The sequence below is a fragment of the Salvia splendens genome, chromosome 11, assembly GCF_004379255.2.
Source record: "Salvia splendens isolate huo1 chromosome 11, SspV2, whole genome shotgun sequence".
Lineage (NCBI taxonomy): Eukaryota > Viridiplantae > Streptophyta > Magnoliopsida > Lamiales > Lamiaceae > Salvia > Salvia splendens.
Window position 1 is genome coordinate 20417275 of NC_056042.1, and position 20172 is coordinate 20437446.

The 20172-nt window shown below is 38.9% G+C and overlaps 1 protein-coding gene and 2 pseudogenes across 1 annotated transcript; 1 reads left to right on the forward strand and 2 right to left on the reverse strand.

The window, feature by feature from the left end:
• The first annotated feature begins 1289 nt into the window (after positions 1–1289).
• On the forward strand, positions 1290–3217 carry LOC121754565 (annotated as a pseudogene).
• Positions 3218–8219: 5002 nt separating this feature from the next.
• On the reverse strand, positions 8220–10613 carry LOC121754566 (putative late blight resistance protein homolog R1B-16). Its single transcript, XM_042149904.1, has one exon. The coding sequence runs from the start codon at positions 10611–10613 to the stop codon at positions 8220–8222; it is 2394 nt and encodes a 797-aa protein (XP_042005838.1).
• A 1065-nt stretch (positions 10614–11678) lies between these two features.
• Positions 11679–13440, reverse strand: LOC121755430 (annotated as a pseudogene).
• Between the last annotated feature and the right edge of the window lie 6732 nt (positions 13441–20172).

Here is a 20172-nt window from a genome sequence, read left to right on the forward strand (position 1 = left end):
CTGCATACCATATCGAAAATTGTGATATGACAAAATACCATATTGATACCATACCGAATTTTCGGTATGGTTAATTTTTTATACAGTTACGTTACCGTTATTGCATTATACCGCACTTTTATGGTATACTGAAGTACGGTACAGTATATTAGTTATTCAAAAGAAATCTATTATATACATAGAATACTTAAAATTAGGATTTTCGAATATTTTTTCTTTTTAGTCTATTTTGTATATAAATATATAAACATAATATTATATTTATATAATATTTCAACATATACCGATTTTTTGGTATGTACTAAGAACTTGGTAAATTTAATAGCATTATCGAATCGAAAATATGCGATATGCAAAAAAACCGGTCTTTTCGCTATTTTTTCTAGTAAATGCAGTATTCAGTATTTTTTTCCACCCCATCTCTAATTAAAGGAATCTAATCTCAATATCTCTCATATCTATTATTTACTGTATTATTGATTTACCATAACTTTATATTTTGTTCCTTAAGTTTGGGTATTTAGTATTATAAATAGGAGATATCAAATTACCTATTTTTCTTTTTATGCTTTCGCACTTTATTTCAATATTAGTTCTCGGTTGATCGACGGACTTTGCTTCTGTGACTTCTTTTCTTTGTTCTACGTTCTTGTTAAGGGATTTACCCCCAATAAACTCATATTTCACTAACTTTTTCTATCACTTTTTTTTTTATAAAATTAAACAATTTTTTAAAACATGAGCCTGTAAAAAAATGAGATATTTATTCATGAAAGGGAGGATTGACATTTAACAGGGAATGAAGACAAATGTATAAAATACAATAACTAAGGTAATAGTGGGAAGAATGAAGTTGGTTTGATTCGCACAATCAAGAGATTCGAGAAGGGCGGCAGACGCAAAACATCACAAAATCTGAAATTACGTAATGGATATATGAAACAAAAATATAAGATGCCAAATCTGTCACATTTTATCGTCTTATTAATGTTCGCACATGCAATTTAGGAAGCAGCCTCAAATCTCAAAGTAAAAAATAACCATTTTGGGTTGTTGGATTATAAATGTAATAATTGATTAACAAAATTGAACATATAGTAACTGTTTAGGCACGTTGCTGTTGAAGCAGTCTGATTAGTAAATATCACTTTCATATAGTTGAAGCAAATTGGCTTTGACTTGACTTTTCCCTCAATTTTGGTTGGTGATCTATAAAAGATTGATTTTCAAATTGCTCCATTCTACTCTATTAAGCTTCTTCATCAAATATAGTATTAGCCTCTGCAAAAATGTACATGGTCATAAGCAATAATCTAATCCCATTTCTTAAAATATTGGCCTCGTCGTCATCTCGATCCAACGGCCAGCAGCAGTATTCAGGTAATTCGGTTATGAATTGCGAAGCATCCGATGAACCAGGACCATCTCCGGCCTTCCTCTACAGCTGCAACGCCGAAAGGCCTTCTTGCAAATCCATGTTGATGTTCAGAACCCGACCAACTTATTCCTCAGCCTCGTCCATTGCCAACCTAACCTCGTCCGACCCTCAAGAGCTAGCGCACCTCAACAACATCACGGCCTTTGAGACCCTACCTCCCGACATCAAGTCCACGAACGAGACCTACTTCACCATTGCAAACCAGACTTACCAAGGCCTTGATAGAAATCCATGGGTTCTATCTTAAAACCAATTGGTGATAAGAGAAGAGGCCCATGAGACTTACATAGTGGATTAAGCTCTTTGTGTACAAAGATGTGGGATATTATTATATTCATTTTTATGTTTCAATTGCCAACAGGCCTCACCTCCTGTAATGCCCTCAAACACCAAAACCCGTATAACGAATTGAAGTTAATCCCATCAACGAATCTTCGGGTGCCTCTCAGGTGTGCTTGTCCGAGTGAGGAGCAGATCTCGAACGGCACCAGGTTTCTGTTCACATTCTTGATAACATGGCATGATTCTGTTGCTAATATTAGTAAAAAGTTCAAAGTGAGTGCCAAAAGTGTAGCCGCAGCTAATGGATTTGCTACCGAGGATCCAATCGTTTATCCCTTCACAACCATCTTGATTCCTCTACAAACAGAACCTCAAGCTTCTAAGCTGAGATGGTTTTTCTCTACATCCTTTCGGTACGCAGCATTCTCCCACACAAAGCCGTTTCGATGGATTTCTGTGGAGGTAGGTGCTGGTGCTGCTCTGGCAGTTTTCTGCTTCCTTACTCTCCTCGGATTCTTGCATTTTAGGAGAGTTAGAGCTGGTCGAGTCTCGAGGGACACGAAGCACAGGTTGCCAGAGCACTTTCTAGATAAGGTTGTTGGAATAGGGGAGAGTTTGAAAATATACAAGTATGAAGAGTTGGAGGCTGCAACAGACAACTTCAGCCAACAGAGGAGGTTGAGTGAGTCCATCTACCACGGGATTCTTCGTGGGAATCGAGTAGCTGTGAAGAAGACAAGCAGAGATATCTCCAAAGAGATTAAGATTCTCGGCAATCTCAACCACTTCAACTTGATCAACCTCTATGGTGTTTGTGAGCATCATGGCTAGTTTATGAGTACTTGGAGGAAGGCTCTTTAAAGAACTGGCTTTGTAGAGAGACGAGTGCCGTCGCCCACAGTTGGAACCACCGGATTCTCATTGCCCTAGACGTTGCAAAAGGGCTCGATTATCTACACAACTGCACTTCTCCAGCTTATGTGCACAAGGACATCAACAGCTGCAATATCTTACTCAACCGCGAACTCAGTGCAAAGATCACAAATTTTAGTTTAGCTGGAGAGAATGAGAAGTCACATTCTGGCTCGATTGTTGGAGGAAAGGGTTACATGGCACTGGAGTATGTTGAAGCAGGGGAGGTTAGCCCTAAGATAGATATCTACGCATTTGGGGTGGTGCTGTTGGAGTTGATCACCGGAAGAGAAGCTGTGTTGGTACGAGATGGTGAAGAATCTCTTGTGTCTGAAGTAGTGATCTCCGCTGCTGATGGAACACACAAGGCAGATGATGTCAATACCCTTGTTGATCCTCGTCTTCAAGTGAAGCATCCACTTGGCTTCGCCATCGACCAGAGTGAGCTTGCACTGCGTCTGCTGAAGCTGTGCGCCGCGTGCTTGGCTCCACAACCTACCACAAGACTGAGCATGGGTGAAGTTGTTAATGCTCAAGAAAATCCAGCCTGATGTCTACAATCCTCAATCATTTTCCATTGAATAAAACTAGTAGTATGAATCATCAAATAATACTGTGTTCTATATGCTGTGACAAAATTGGTACAAGGCGAGTTTCATAACATGACAAAATGAGAGAAATTAAGATCTAAATAACATCAATCGGTTCAATGAACAAAATGAGAGAAATTAAGATCTAAATAACATCAATCGGTTCAATGATCTTTAATAAGAGTGATTAGTGCACTTTTTATTGGTCCCAAAACTATACTATAGATGGTTTTGTATCCCTGAAGACTAGTAAGTAGTCCTCTCAGTACTTAAAATTCAAAAACTACAACCATAACTTGGTTTTGTTTTTCTAACTCAAGATTCAAGAACACAATACAATTTACTCAAGAACAACACAAACTTTCTTCTCTATCTCACAACAATCACAGTAGCTCAGTAAGTAGAGAATATTTTATCACAAATATAGTATTTAATGACATGAATATGAGAAGTGTGCTTGAAACAGAATTCCCACTCCAACGGTTTTAACGAACTCCCTTCACCTTTCATTATTTGCATGTGAGCCCTCCTACTTCCCACATTGTCACTACCACATCTCCCTAGTCAAAGAAAGTGTAGCTATATCGCGACTAAAACTTACTGAAGCTGTCTCAACTCATCATAAGATGCTTAAATCAAAAGAAACATTGTCTGAAATGTGTTGAGGGTACAAATCATACTGAATCAGAGTAGTTATGGAACAATTGTCTTTGCTAAAAGCAAGTTCTAAAATTTGCGCAACGGAAGAGTACCAAGACAGATGTAATATGTATGAAGACATACTACACTAGCTATCCTTCTACTTATTTAGTCTTCTGTCCCAACACCTCCTCGGCCTTGACAACGATCAACCTGCACATTAAGGAAAACAATATGCAGGGCTGAGTACTTGATGCACTCAGTGGGCTCATGCCGAAAACTGTTTTCTTTTAGTTGTCAGCCAAGCTGAGTGAACACGGGGTTTTTCTGAAAATAAGTCCTGGTCACTAAAACTGATATTTCTTTCTGAAAATAGACTGCAGTCTTTTAAACTTCTGATGATATACCATATCTCAATGCGTGAGTCGGGAATGTGGCCACATTCCACGCTCACTGGGCCGGCCAACCTGGCGCTAGCTCACGACCCCTGGACCGGCCAACCTGACACTAGCTCACGGTCCTTATGTGTACACTAGTCCGAGTAGGATTTACTGACCTACTGGGACCCGAATTCGATTTAACTGGGTTGGCATAGCCAACAGATAGGCAATCATAAAACAAAACATGGCATGACAACTCATTCAAATAATCATATTTTCACATAAAGCATGCTTTAAAAGAAGGAAGACAAACCCCACCTCGATTGCGTAAACTCTTGCAAAATAGGTGCTTTCCTTGTCCTGAGATTACTCGTCAAGCGACGACGTTCCTTTACAAAGTTTATATACTCCAATTAGACTTTAAGTAACTATTCATCTTGCATGGATGCATGCCTAAACGTGTGCTCTTTTATTTTATCTCTTTCTTTCTAAAATTAGAAGTGGAGATTTAATTTATTCGGAATCTGGCCGAACTGTGCGGGTATACAAATTTCCCGAATTTTCTTAAGTATTTGAAATACTTTCTGTGACTAATCTAATCATTTACTGAGTACTATTTCAACACGGCTTAATTATTTCTTTTCGTCCGAGGCTGAAGGAATAATTTCCATGGATTAAATTCTGTTATGGGCGGTGGCCCAAATAATTAAGCGTGGCCCAATTATTTAATTCAGGGGTCCTTAAATTCCCGACCCAGAATGTATCCTTTTTCTTTTAGCAAAAAGGCCCAGCTTTTGTTCTTCTCTCTTTTTTTTATTTCTATGGCCCAAGTGATATTAAATCAGGCCCAATTATACTCCCTTCCTCGTCACTTTCCTCTCTCGCCTCTCATTTCACAATTTTTCACAAAATTGAGAGGGAGGGAACCCTAGCCTCCAATCTCTCTCTCTTCCTCGGCGTCTTTGCTAACTCACCACCACCGTTCTCCGCCGCCGAACTCCTCTCTCCATCGAGCTCTGTTAGACGGCATCGCCGCCTTCTGTTCTTCGTCTCGCCGCGGCTCGTGGCGACCCGGCCAGGACGGTGTGGTCCGTGTTCGCCGCTGGTCTCCTACCGATGGCTCGACTTCTCCGGCCGGTTTTTCCTCCGTCAGCGCCGGGCGGAAGCCGGTTTAACCCCTGCCGATGCCTCCGTCCGCCGCTTCCTTCTACCCGAAGCTAAGTCTCCTTTCCCTTAGTCTAGTTCGTGCTTAATTTGCCCTTCTCGCAGAAATTTCGACGTATGAGCTGTTTATGCATAATTTGGGACAAGTCGGATTTTCCCTTTTTCCGGTTTCCTTAAGGGGTTTCTCTAATTCTTGCCGTTTGAGAACAGACGTATGTGCAGTTCTGTTGGTTGATTATTATTACTTTGGTTGTGAGGATATACATGTTCTTGAAATTGTTATTTGTGGTGATCATGCTAATGTGAACATGCTTCCTGAGTCTCTATATTTGGTTTAATCAACCTACGTGATGCGGTGGTAATTGAAGAGAAGAGGGCGGAGGTGCTTTTACCTCTTGGAGGTGAACTCGTTGGGTTCCCTTCTCGTCCCTCCGCTCTCTGACTCGTGGCCTAATCCTTGAGGCTGCTACTTGTTCACCTTGCTGATGTGTTCTTGCTCCTTGCTGGTGTATGGGGGTGGGTTTGTGGTGGAATGGAGCCAAGACCGTGAGAGGCACTATGCTTATGTAGGCAGGGTGTAACTGAAAGCCTGTTAAGGCTGGTGTACTTGGCTGAAAAGGGATCCACAGGCTTGCGCAGCTGGCTGCTCTCTCTGCAGCTCTGCAGAGCATGTACCCTGAGTCCCTTGGCCCCCTTTTCTAACTGAATTTTGGTGGCATATGGGGGTGGCTGTGCTTTGCAGAAGTTTGCAGGGGTGTACTCGTGCATTTATTTGCATTGCAGCCCCTTTTCTCTCTGTTTGCAGGGTGTTTTTGTTCCCAATTGTAACTGCACACTCACTGAATTGTGTACCCCTTTCGCAGGTATCAGCTGGAGTGCAGGTGGCTGCTGCGGTGGTTTGGCTGGGCTGCCTCGGTGCAGCCTTAGGTACAGGCAGATCCCTGCAGACTTGTGCAGATTTTGGTTGCATTCACATCTACCCCTTTGGTGAGGTTTCGGTCTTCTCCAACTAAGGAGTGCTGCTTCTTTTCCTCAGCTGGTTCCAACCCATTTTGTTAGGATTGGACAGCGTCCCACGGCTAGCTGCCAAGCTGTTCTACTTCGTGACTTTGCTCCTTCGGGCTCTCTGGAATCTGGGCCGAGGCGACCTATCGATGAAAATCGTCATGGTCGCTAGGGCTTCAGCCATGTAAGAGTGTAGTTTGATTTAACTTGCTTCCCAACATGTACGAAAATTTCAATAAAAGTTGGTGTATATTTCTTTCTAGTAATTGAAATTTCTCTCTTTTGAAATTCTGAAATTGTACATTTACTCTTATTTAAGAAATAAAATACTCCTTCATTCTTCATCAAACTGATTTTTGTATTTAATTCAAAAATCTCGAGAATCTAAGTCTCGGTTATTACACATATTCATTAGCTCCACATGTAACAACCGAGAGTTATTCACATCCACCGATAAAGGAACATTAAAACTCAACGAATAATGTTTCATCAAAACTCAACAATTTCGAAGGCAAAATATACAAAATGTCAATCGGGATAACCAGTTCGGGTTTGGGCCAACCCACTTGGGTTTTTTTGGCTATTTGGACTATGGATTTTTCGGGTTCTAAATTTTCAACCGTAACCCTAACACATCATATTTCGGGCTATCCCATCGTGTTATTCGGGACAAAAAGTTTTCAAAAACAATCTCTCGTAATCAAACTTTCCTCCATAATATGATCCTAAAATTTAGATATTTTTCTCATTCTTAATAATAGAATCACATAAAATCTTCAAATTTTCCTGGCTCCTCAATAATGGTTGGAAAAGAGTGTTTCATCATTGATCAACTACAACATACACAAAGATTAAAAAAAATATAAGCAATCAATATGAAATAAAGCTAGTGTTGTGTCATTATTTTTGCATTAATCATAATATATCCTTTAAGAAAATTAGAAATCATATCTTACATAAATCACCGTTAAAACGATAAATATATTGAGATTTTGATGGGATAATTCTCAATTCTGTTTTTATTGGATTTAGCGGTGGCTGGTGGTAAACGGGTTGTAGCAGAAGATGGGATGATGGAAAAATGTGTCAATGTGAAACTTCAAAGGTAATAGTGTAGAACCAAGTAAATTGTGGCATATTAAATCCAACATTGCAAGAAAAATACTAAAACTTAGTATATTTAATAAAAACTACAACCCGTAGGGTTGACCCACAACCTGTTCGGGCCAACCCGTTTAACCTGCCAAAACTCGTTTTTATATTTTGGTGGCGAAATTACAGCCCTAACCCACTAAATTTATCAAGCTATACGGGCTGGCCTGCGAGTTTTGCGCTGGAGTGACATCCCTCATAAATTGTCCAGTGTTACACGTACTCAATAGGTAGAAGGTAAATATCTGAAATAAACACGATACATTAATCTATTCCCAATTCCAAATGAAAATGGAACAGAATATGTTAACAAGCAAATATAGAGTTGCAATAGATGAAGCGAAAGAGTGAGAATAATTCATTAACAATAGGAGGAAAATATACAGAAAAGAAGAGCGGTGAAATCAGATTATTTAGGAAACTTGAAAATTGGAAGTGGCTAACTTTAGCAGTTGTTCATCTTTTTCCCAAAGTCCAACGATTACATGAAGGTCTAATTCGTGTCCATGTAAATCCTGTTGCTCCTCCAATATGTGTTTAGCTGACAACACCAATGATTTATTGCACCAATTCAATTTAATTGAATTGAGTGTTGCTATTTCTCCAATTTCTGAAGGGATCTCCTTCAATGCATCTAAACCCAAAAGATGAAGCTCCTCAAGAAGTGGAAAGTGGGAACTCTCTTAACACTGTCCAGTGTTCTAGATCATCACATCCGCCCAATGCTAGTGACCTGAGACTGCAGAATTGGCCTTCAACTGTTTCCCAGTTGCGTGTTCTGAAGCGGCCGCCCTGTAATGTGAGCCTCCACAGAAGTGGTAAAGCACCTAACATTGGCACTATGTCTTCCAACTCAAAATTAGTTGGCACTTTGAGATATAACTTCTTTAGTGAGGGCGGGAAACTCATCTTCTGCACACACTTTCTATCATCAAACCCGACGAATCGTACCATCAAGGATTCCAGTTTACTAAAACACTGTAGATAGCTGAGACAATCCACTCTCTCAATTAGTTCCACATTGTAAATCACATCCAATTTCATGATATTGGGAATTCTTTTAACATCATCTTCACTTAAACTCAAATTTTTCACTCCTTTGACCACCTCTAGATTCTCCATTATAATAATATCATTGTCAATGCTCGGAGGATCTGGGAGATGCAATCTCCATTCAGTGAAATGGACATACCTAAGTTTATGCATTTTCCAAATTCCGATTGGTGCAATAATATCTTTACTACAAGCAATAATTAGTGTATGTAGATTCCAAAGGAGATTCATTGAAGGAATCACAGACTCCCAATATGCACCAAAAGCAAGGTATCGTGAATTCACCAAATGAAACACATTGTCAAGGGGATACAAGTAGTACCCAGTATATGGGCTAATATAAGCATCTAGTGTCCTCATAAATCTAGAATTTGGCAATTCTTGATATACAAATTTATGATGTACATAAGTTCGAGCATGTGACATAGAGTCCAAGGTTTCACGGATTTTTTCTTTTGGAGTGCTTGTCGGAATAACAATGCGATGCTGGTTAGTTATTCCTCGAGGACTCTGTTCTTCCACGATACAAAAAAACCTCTGTTTTTTAGCTTCTTTCAGACATAGATCTCTTAATAAATCATGAATCTTGCATGATTTTACATTCCCAAGTAACCCCAAGCCATGAACTAGAATCAGATTTCTATCAACTAGCTCTTTCAAGTACTCTTTGGCAACCGTGTTCAAGCTTTTGTTGTTTATTGGTTTCAGAAATCCCTCAGAAATCCATAACCTGACAGCTTCTGAAGCACTAATTACTCTATCTTCCTCAAACACTCCCATATAAAGAAAACAAGGCTTTAGATAGGCTGGCAAATGATTATAGCTAAGTTTCAATATTTTCAAGCAATAATCATCATTCTCCGAATTCACTATTGCGCTCAAGTTTTCGTGCATGTGCTCCCAATATCCTAGTGTAAAATTGGATTTAGCCATTAGACCCCCGACCACAGCAATTGCCAAAGGAAGTCCATTACACTTTTCCACAATTTCCTTTCCAATTTGCTTGAGATCAGTAGGAAAACTCTGTTCCCCAAATACAGTTTTGGAGAACAAAGTCCAGCTACTATCCTCGTCTAGCAAATTCATCTTACAGACATTGTAGGAATCAGTCAAGTGGGCAGCTAAGTTCGACATCCTAGTTGTTACTACTATTCGACTACTCTCATTGCAATCAGGAAAGAAAAATTTCAATTTATCCCACACATCTATACTCCACATATCATCCAATATAATGAGATACCTCTTACCCCATAAACACTTGTGTAGTGCTACTTGTAAATCATTCTCATTCATATTGCTCGAGCTCCCTCCTACTCGAATGAGAACTTCCCTAAGAATTTCTACTATATTATATTCTTGGGAAATGGTAATCCACACGCAAATATCAAAATGATCCTTAATAAGCTGGTGTTCAAACGCACCTTTTGCAAGAGTGGTTTTGCCAATGCCACCCATCCCTACGATAGGGATGATTTGGCGATTGGTGTTTCCATCAGTAAGCCTATCCAGGAGTTGAAGCAGCACACCATCAAACCCTATCATGAGATGGTTCTTTTCAGTGGAATTGGATCTAAAACCAGCACCATCAGAACCCATGTTATCCTTTTGCACTACCTTCTTCTCCTTTGTCTCCTCTTTCTTCAACAAATCCATTTCTTCTATCACATTTTGCACATCTTGATACAAGTGTATGCAACTGACTTGTTCATCACCATTGTCGTTGGTTGCTTTTGCAGAAAGTTGGACAGTATCAATAATATAGGACTCGATCACATCTTCAGCTGCATGAGCTACATCTACAATGCGCATCTCCAACGGGTCTGCTTCGTCGCTGTATGCAAAAGGGGAGTTATAGCTTTCTAGAAATTCCTGCAACAAGACAAGTTTTTCAGTGAGAGATTGAACTTGCTGTTTATCAAGCGAAATTGGAGGTGAAGGATGAGTTTCAATATCATCTATGATATGCATAAGAGAAACTAGAGCTGCATAAGCCGCCATGAATACTCTGAAATTGAATATATGTATGAGCAGTGTGAATGAAAATGAGATAAATTTGCAGAGAAAATTGTGAGATGAGATAAGTGGAGTATAAAGGTAGGTGCTTATGTGCTTGTGAATAACAACCACACACTTAAAACACTTCAAAGATGTATTTAGATATAAGCCCCTTTTGAAATTGAATTTTATTTTATCCTTAAAAAAAGTAAATGTATTTTTGGTAATATTCTTAGTCGAGAAATCCATTCGTAAATAACCATAGAAAAGGAGAGGATTTCTATTCTGAAGGAGAACCCATCTTAAACGGATTTCTTCGATTACATCAAACACCACTTACTGTTCATTCAAAATAGCAGTAATTCAAAACATGCTGTTCATTCCAAATTTTATTAGTGGAGTTTCCCTTTTTGGTTACATTTTTGTGTTGATTTAAATAAATCTATGGAAGATTAAGGAAACTAAGTTCATCTTTGTAAGATTCAAGCTAATATTATTACCTGAACCAACCGGCAATCACAAATTCCAACGACTTGCAAAATGTTGAGGATAAGTAAGCAACTTCCAAATGCAGCAAGTGTTACCTTTTTCTTGGAAAAGTTATGATCCATTTTCTGCATTTTAGAAGATAAGATTAGCTATCGTTTTAGTTATAAATTATCAATCAAGTTTCTCTTCATAATGCTAGCATTTTCTTTTAGGCAAGGAATTGCTCAAAGCACTACCTATTTCATAACATTTATGCTTTCATTGCCTTCTTCCCCTACCCTAACAACAAAATTATCATTCTCCACTCTTTGGCTTCGCTGTCGTCCATCTCACCTTCACTCCAAAAACAAATCGATAAAAATTAAGATTAAAATAATTCTTAAAGGGGGAACTTGGATCGATTCTCGTACCAACTATTTGATGATACATGAACAAATATTTCGACACAATCACATTTGGTGGCTTATTTTTCCTTTCATTGTATTCTAAAAACTAAAAAGTCATTGTATCCAACATGCAAGACAAATGAATATATAGAAATATAGAGCATGAATTCCAATACCAAATGGAGCTATCAAGTTAACAAGGAAAACTCTCTGTCAGGCGAGTGTGCTCCTTAGCCCGTATTTGAGCACCACCTTGTTGGATTCTATCAGCTGTATGAAATACTCACCAAGTGATTTCTCAATTTCAGACCTCTTCCCTTTCTTCGAAGACCCAGAGGAGGATGTTGAGGTCGAGGCAGAAGCTGCATTGCTGCCAGAGCCAGCATTGATCTCTGAATCTAACCACATGGCAGATCCCTTCTTCGACTTCTGGACTAAGATTTGGGTAACCTGAAACGGGACTTCGTTGATAAGTTAGTAGGCATGTACTGCAGCAAGAGAAATGTTTAGTGAATGTTTACCTTTTAGAAGGAGCCACACATACATCATTTCGTGAGCCAGGATCGTAATTTACATCAGGCCACAGGTTAATTATTGTGAGGATCCAAAGGCAGAAGATTAGATGTACCTCATATAGCATATATGTGACTCTACCTAGGCTGACCATACAGAATGAGGATCGTTGTTACTTCACATTTTCGAATGAGCCTGTAAGGCTCAGGAGACATGTCTGTTATCCGATATCCTCCTATTTTGGGTCGCCTCAGTATCTGGGAATTGAAGGGTTGAAAGTTAAGAAAGAAAATATTCTAACAACGATTTTTACTTCATATTGAATATTTGTCCATACTGTGCTAACAGTTTGCTCTTCTGATAGGCAAAGGCCTCTAGTCCCCAGCGTGTGGGAATGACCCTGGCAACAGAACAAATAATCAGCCCCTTTCCCACTTTAGTAAAACTATGATGCCTACACAGAATAGACATTACAATTTTCTCTCCTTCTATGGCTTCATGTAGTGCTTGTCTCTCGACCAAGAGTAATGGCACTTGCTGCTCTACCTTCATCAGTAAACCTTCTTAAAATTCTTGAATTTCAAGGTAAAGCAGTTGACACTCGTGTGTATCCATTATTGATGAGTCTAGACACTCGAGACACAGCTTCCTCCCATCATCAAGAATTCGATATATAGCATCTACTGGCTGCACTACCGGACAACCATTAAGTAGGTTAAGACATACTCCCTTTGTCCCAACTTAGTTGGGGCATTTTTTTTACCACGGAGAATCGGAGATTAAGAAATTGCTTTAAATGGAATAAATGAAGATAAAAAAAATCAAATGGAGAATAAGGTACGAGAGATAAAAGAAAGTAAAATAGGAGAGAAAAAGTAAGATTGATTAGATGTTTTGTTTTTTTGCCATAAAGAGAAATGACTTAACTAAGTTGGGACATTCTAAAAATGAATACACCTCAACTAAGTTGAGACAGAGGCAGTACTATGTATTTCCCGTTCATGAAGATATCATGTTTGTATCTCTTTCTTTCAGTTTCGCTTCCAATTTAGAAAGAAAATATAATTTGTACTGCTCACCTCCATTCTTACACAGCAATAGCAACCGGGTGTTCCATCATGTTCATGTGAAGGGCAGTACTTCTGCTTCCAGAAAGGATGAACTCTATACTCAATAAGTCCGGCTGCGCTCGTGGGAATCTACATGGACGGAAAATGAATATAAGACCAAAGCTCTCAAGTAACAAGTAAGAGTATGGTAGGTCAATCAAGAAATAGCAAACAACGATTATAACTCAGTCTAGTCTAAAACCAATCACACAATAGATAATCAAAAAATGACTCGGAACGGTTTAGCATCTCTGAATCAGAAATTGCAAGGTCGCAAGCATGACAACAGAAACATTCGGGATGCCAGAAAGCTCCCATGCAAGTGAAGTGTCTTCCATGGCCAATTTCGTTATTGCAACCAGCACAGATTCTACACAAGACGAATAAGCAATGTCCATGAGAGTTAACTCATTCCACCCACATTTTATTATAAAATTAATACATAAAAGTTGGAGCCACGTTTCACTAACATTTTCCACCCAAATTTGTTCACATTTCCTAAAACTCGAGCCACAAAAAAGTAGGGCGTGTAATCATTGAGGGAGTATTTAATGTCCTAGTGAAGGATGTTGATGTTATCCTAGAGATACAAAAGGATTGCAACCTCTATAAGTAAACATGAAGTTTGATAACTGAATACTGCACTGAAAAACTTTGAATTACTAGGAGTGACGGCTAATGACATTGCTAAAATACATGAGAACCTTCTCAAAATTTGAATAAAAATCGCATTACTTTAAATTACTATTTGATGGTCAACCTTAAGTTTTTAACCTAGACAGAAGTTTGAAGAATATGTTTTGGAAATTTTAACCTCAATCGATCTGATAGGCTGACAAAATTCTGGAAATTTTAACTGAAACATAAAGAGATCTCGTTTGGATCGCAGCCACCACCGCCCCAACATGGGTGAGTTGATGGGTCGCGGTTGCGGTTAGGCCGACTGGGTCGAGCACGACACAAGAGAGGAAAGGAAATAGAAGAAGATAAATACTCCAATCAAACTTAAATATACTACGAATTGTATTTCACTTCTACCATAAATAGTAATAGGAATTCTATTTCACTTCTATCTATCATACCATAAATAGTAACAGGATTTCTATTTCCCTTCTATCTATCATAAATGGTAAGTAGGCTCATAGTTGACCACCTATTTTTGCTCACATTTAATTATTCCTCCGTCCAACTTTAGAAGTCCTGGCCATTTTTATGCACTCGTTTTATAAAAATGTCTTCTCAATCTTACTCTCTCTTACTTTACCATTTCTCTATTTTAATTAATTATTATCATTTTTATAAAACGAGTGCGCAAAAGTGACTGTGACTCCTAAAGTGGGACAGAAGGAGTATAAAATTAATATACATAAATGAAACTCATATTCCACTAACTTTTCATTCTAGTTTTCGTTATGCATAAAACCCGTTTTCAAGCCAAATAGGATTTTATTGTAGGATAGATGGAGTAAATGGCATGGTGGAAAATTTCATTTTTTGTTAATGACTGTTAAAAGAATTCCAATTTAATTAAGAGCATTAGATATATTCCGGCTCAGTGAGTGACGCATAACTATTGTGCGTCGTTATTAATGAAACGCACAACAGTTATGCGTCTTTAAAGAACGACGCACAAAAGTTATGCATCTTTAAAGAACGACGCACAAAGGTTATGCGTCTTTAAATAACGACGCACAAAGGTTATGCGTCTTTAGAGAACGACGCACAAAGGTTATGCATCTTTAAAGAACGACGCACAAAGGTTATGCGTCGTTTAAGATTGACGCATAAGAGTTATACGTCTATAAATCGGGCTTAAGAGGGCAGAAAGCTCCCAATTCACAGACAGAAGCAGCGGAGCAGCACGAAGAGCCGATTTACTCGACGATTTTCGGCGATTTTAAACGTTTTCCGACAGATTTCAACCAAACTCCAAACATATTTCGGTAATTGTCCTTCCATTTGGCTACATTAATAAATTATTGCTTAATTTGTGGAGCTTTTCTCTAATTTAGCAAAGTTAGGGTTTATAATGAAATTGATGAATTTATGGTCGATTTTTATTATTGTGTTGCTTATTTGTGTTGTTTTGTTGCGTATTTGTGTGTTTCACATGTATGCTAGTATCTCTTGTGGAGCTTTTCCCTTATTTGTGTTGTTTTGTTGCGTATTTGTGTGTTTCACATGTATGCTAGTATCTCTTGTGGAGCTTTTCCCTTATTTGTGTTGTTTTGTTGCGTATTTGTGTGTTTCACATGTATTTGTGTGTTTCACATGTATGCTAGTATATATTGTGCAAAATTGTAACATTGAAGTTATATAATGCTAGTATCTCTTGGGTGAATGTTTTGAAGTAGATGGCATCTGCAAGTGTTGAACAACAGTTATGTTATGGACCTGAGGATCCATCACTACTGTTTCATCAGAACGAACACATTTCAGCCTCTTTGTTGGCGAATGGCACAACAAATGTGTTGAGAGTTCGTAGGACGGAGAGTAAGGTTTGGGCATTGCCAATACATGAAAATGTGATGTATTGGCTTGATGTATGGGGGTTCAGAGGCGTGGTTGAATGTAGAAGGCCGATGAGGATGGCAATGAGCTAATAACTGCCTTGATCGAGCGCTGGAGGCCTGAGACACACTGTTTCCACCTTCCAGTTGGTGAGGTTACTGTAACCTTACAGGATGTGCAAAGCCTGTGGGGTTTGAGAGCAGACGGTCGTGTTTTCACTGGCCGTGACTACGCTGTTGGATTTGAAGATTGGCCCAGCAAGTGTAGAGATTTGTTGGGATGGATACCTGACGCAGAAACAGAAACGAAGCACGGTGGTTTGTTGATGACGTCTCAGATCCACCAAGCGACGATGCCGTTGGGTGATGGGCTGCCTGAATATGCATACATCCAAAGAGCACGTATACATGCTCTGATCTTGTTAGGGGGGCTTATTTTACCGGACACCACAGGGTGCAAGGTCCCCTTTATGTGGTTAAATGCCTTAGACGATCCGGAAGATGTGGCTAATATCAGTTGGAGTAGTGCTGCTTTAGCATACCTGTATCATTATTTGTGCGAGGCTTCTGTAGGCAGACAAAGAAGAGATGTGGGTGGACCTATGGTTCTCTTGCAGCTGTGGGCGTGAGAAAGAATGCCTACATTGAGGCCAGCCTTCTTGATATCGCCTATGCACACGCCGTATACCCCGTGTGGAGCCAAGTAATGTTTTTGTTTAAATTAACTCACATAATTATGTATTTTGTTGATAACTTTTGACATTAATATTATGTATAGGTGGCACGGAGTTACTGAAATTGGAAATGCTCCCCGAGATTCAGTAGCTCATTATCGTGATCAGTTATCACTGATTCGTCCTGGCCAGGTGAAATTTATTTGTGTTGTCTTAGTTAATGAATTTACTTACTATAGTATGAAATTAACAGTGGTTTTTATTTTATTTGTTTGTAGTTTCTGTGGACACCGTATGCAGACTGTATCCTGCCTGAGCACTACATTGATTCGACTGCATCCTACTTGTGCGATACTTATTTGGTGTGCTGGTCATTTGTCGAGGCACACGAGGCTGGACGCGTTTGCCGACAATTTAACCGCTACCAGCGTATTCCTCAGTACTGTGATAGGATGCTACATAGCTCCGGCCATTTGTGTAAAAGTCATCGCCGTGGGAGGAAGGGTGCTGATTGGGCTAAGGTACATAAGGTCTTCATTGATGAATGGGACTTGCGACACGACAGGTTCCAAGCAACTTTTGACAAGGCAACGGCGACAATGGATGGTCGCATTAATCCGGGCTATATGGCGTGGTACAATAGGATCACTGTGTCGTACCTAGTTCAACCTGGGACACAGTCAACTGAAGGGATGAACGAGGCAGCCTCTTCTAACATGAGTTCTGACATGATCCACATGAGTTCTGACATGATCTAAAAACCACGACCAACTGTCGTTGGTTTCTTCATCCACCACAGCATATGCAATAGGCAAGGATTGGGTAGTGGTGATCATTATCTGGCGGTGCTAGGATTGCTATTATGTAGAATCGTGCGCGAGGAGAGTCTCGTTTGATAACATCCACAAGAGGAGCTCGAAACAAGGTTTTATTATTCGGAACCTAGCTAGTTGGAGTTTAATTACTCTATGAATAATAAATAAGAGTTTCTTGCTAAGTCCACTCTTGGAGATTAAAATATGTTAATTAATTAAGTCCATAGCAGACATTGATTAATTAATGGATGTTTCTATCTTAAGCGCGGGAAATGAATTAAACAAATTAAAGGAAACCCGGAAGACTTGTAATTTCGGATTTGGAAAGGCAGTGCAATATTACTTCTGTAGTGGCTGCTTGTAATATTCCAATATAAGCTTGTATTAAATTGTGGGTTCAATTTAATTAGTAAAAAGCTAATTGGGTGAGGCCATGTCCAAATTCTTCCTTAGATCCCTGACTGGGCCCAATATGTGACTTAATATAAATAGGAGAATAAAGGAGACAGAAAACATACTTTTTCCATCACAAAATTTCGTCCAACTCATATTTGAGAGAGGATCGAAATTCTTCCCCTTCAGTGAATAGGTTTCTGTCTTCGTTATTTAATTCCTAGTACACTGGTGAGATTTGCCCACACAAATATCAGTCTACAGTCCGGGACACCAGTCAGAAGATCCGAGGTCGAGTTCTGAAGATCTTCACGTGGAGAAGACGCAAGCCATCTTCGATTCTTTGGTGAATCAACAAGGTAAATCGGCTAACTCCGTAGTATGCATGTTTTAGGGATTGTTTGATCTAAAGCATGATTATAATTCAAGTTATGAGCATGATACGTGAGATAATTGCGCGAATAGAATTTATCTAAATAATCTGCTAAATAGATCAAATTCATGTGATCGGTTTTTATGCACGCTTCCGCTACGTTCCCCTTCATTATTAAATGGGATAATAAATGATTTAGTCACTGGGTCACCCAAACTGCTCCCGAAAAACCACCCATTGTTTATTAGTAATACTTAGCACTAAATAATTTTACAAGTATATATGATATATATAGTATAACTAAAGGTTAGTACTGGATATCGAACACATGAAAAATGATCATAAATTGTCTATCCTCTAATAAGCTTCTTCTACTATTTGGAAAAATAAAAGGTTTTGAATTTTTGAATATAAAAACTTGTAGAAACGAAAGTAAACAACGATTGCGGATAAATTACAGATAGAAACAAATGAGATAAGGGAAATTACAGGGATGTGCTTTCACAGATATGGTTATACAAATTACAACTACAACACCTTAACACACTTCATACTTCACTGGAACGAGTGACATAAGTATTTCCCATGCGCTACAAAGTTAATTACAGACACTAGGGCCGTCAATCCTATATTTGTAACTCATAAAAGCTCAAGTAGACCCTCAAGATGTCCTCACTCTCAATTAACAATGTCATTTTAAAGGAAGCTAATTATAGGGTCAACTAAGCTCTTCTAACTCGCCAACCTCCTCTCACGATTATGTAGCAAGTCAATAGATCATCACAGAATGTGTCACTCAAACGTGAAGCAATTATCCAACACTTAGGATAAAAGCGAAGTAATGAACAAAACAGATACTCCCTCCGTCCCAAGCTATTAGACTCGCATTCCTTTTTGGGATGTCCCAATCTATTTGACCCATTTCCTCTTTTGGCAAAAAAACATCTCTCTTACATCATTATCCACCTACTTTATTCTCTCTTCCCTCCTCTACTTTTTCTCTCTCTCATACTTTACTCTCTCCACTTTAACTATTTAAATACCACCTCCTAAATTCCTGTGCCCAAAAGAAGTGAGTCTAATACTCTGGGACGGAGGGAGTATTAAATAAAAAGGTATTGTATAACTAAAGTCGTTACTAACACATCCCTAGAATTCTATGAATTTAGCTACACATAATTGAATAATCTAAAGACATAGATTTTAGGAAAAACACATAAAACATAAGAACTAAAGTAATAAAACCCTAAGGTTGAATCCTTAGACTTGATCTTCTCTTGAATCCTTGGCCAAATATTATTTTCTGGAATTATGTCGCGAAAAGAAGATCTCTTTGATGAAGCTTGAGGGGTATTTATAGCCATATTTTCGTGTCCCATAATTATGGCAAATATGCAGCACATTATGGTAAATCTTGAAGAGAAAGTAGGTCAATTTTGTGCGCTGCATTTTTCCACCGGTCGCTGGCAAGTGATCCGTAGCTTCTGTCTGTTTAACAGCGGTCGCTGCACTTTGTTTCAGCGGTCATTGGCAATCATCCCGTAACTTCTGGATCTCCGGGAGCGGTCGCTGCACACGACCCAACAGTCTTTTTAGCTCAAGTTTTCCGAAGCAAACCGCTACCTGTTCAGCAGTCGCTAGCAGTGTTGCAGCGGACTGCTGGACTCCTAGAATGCTCCAGATTTCTAACTTCTACTTTTTGCTATCTTTTTAGGATCTATTTTGCACATTTATTGCAAAACACGTCAAAATACTAAAATAGATAAAATATGTAAATAATGGTCATGTAATGTAATTTTGACACTAAAAAAGGACTAAATAATTGCCTTAAAACTGTTGGGGTTGGTAGCGGAAGCGTGCGTTCTAACGGATCACATAAAATTCCGATCTATTTAGCAGATTATTTAGACAAATTCTATTCGCGTAATTTTAACATGTATCATGCTCATAACTTGAATTTAAACACGTTTTAGCACAAATATTACCTAAAACATGCTTGCTATGCAGTAAGCCAATTTACCTCGTTGATCCACTAAAGAATCGAAGATGGCTCGCGTCTTCTCTACGTGAAGATCTTGAGTACTAAACCACGGATCTTCTTACTGGTTCCCGGACTGTAATCTGATATCAGTGTGGGTTGATCTCACCAGAGAACTAGGACTTAAATAAAGAAGACGGAAATCCCTCACAAAAGAGGAGAAGAAAATCATCCCTCTTAGAGAGAGAAAGGAGGACGAAAATTGTATAGAAAATACAAGTGTATTTTCTGTCTCATTTATTCTCCTATTTATATTTAGTCA

Excerpts from the sequence above, each read along its gene's own strand:
- LOC121754566 (XM_042149904.1), bottom strand. The coding sequence starts at position 10,613 with ATGGCGGCTTATGCAGCTCTAGTTTCTCTTATGCATATCATAGATGAT.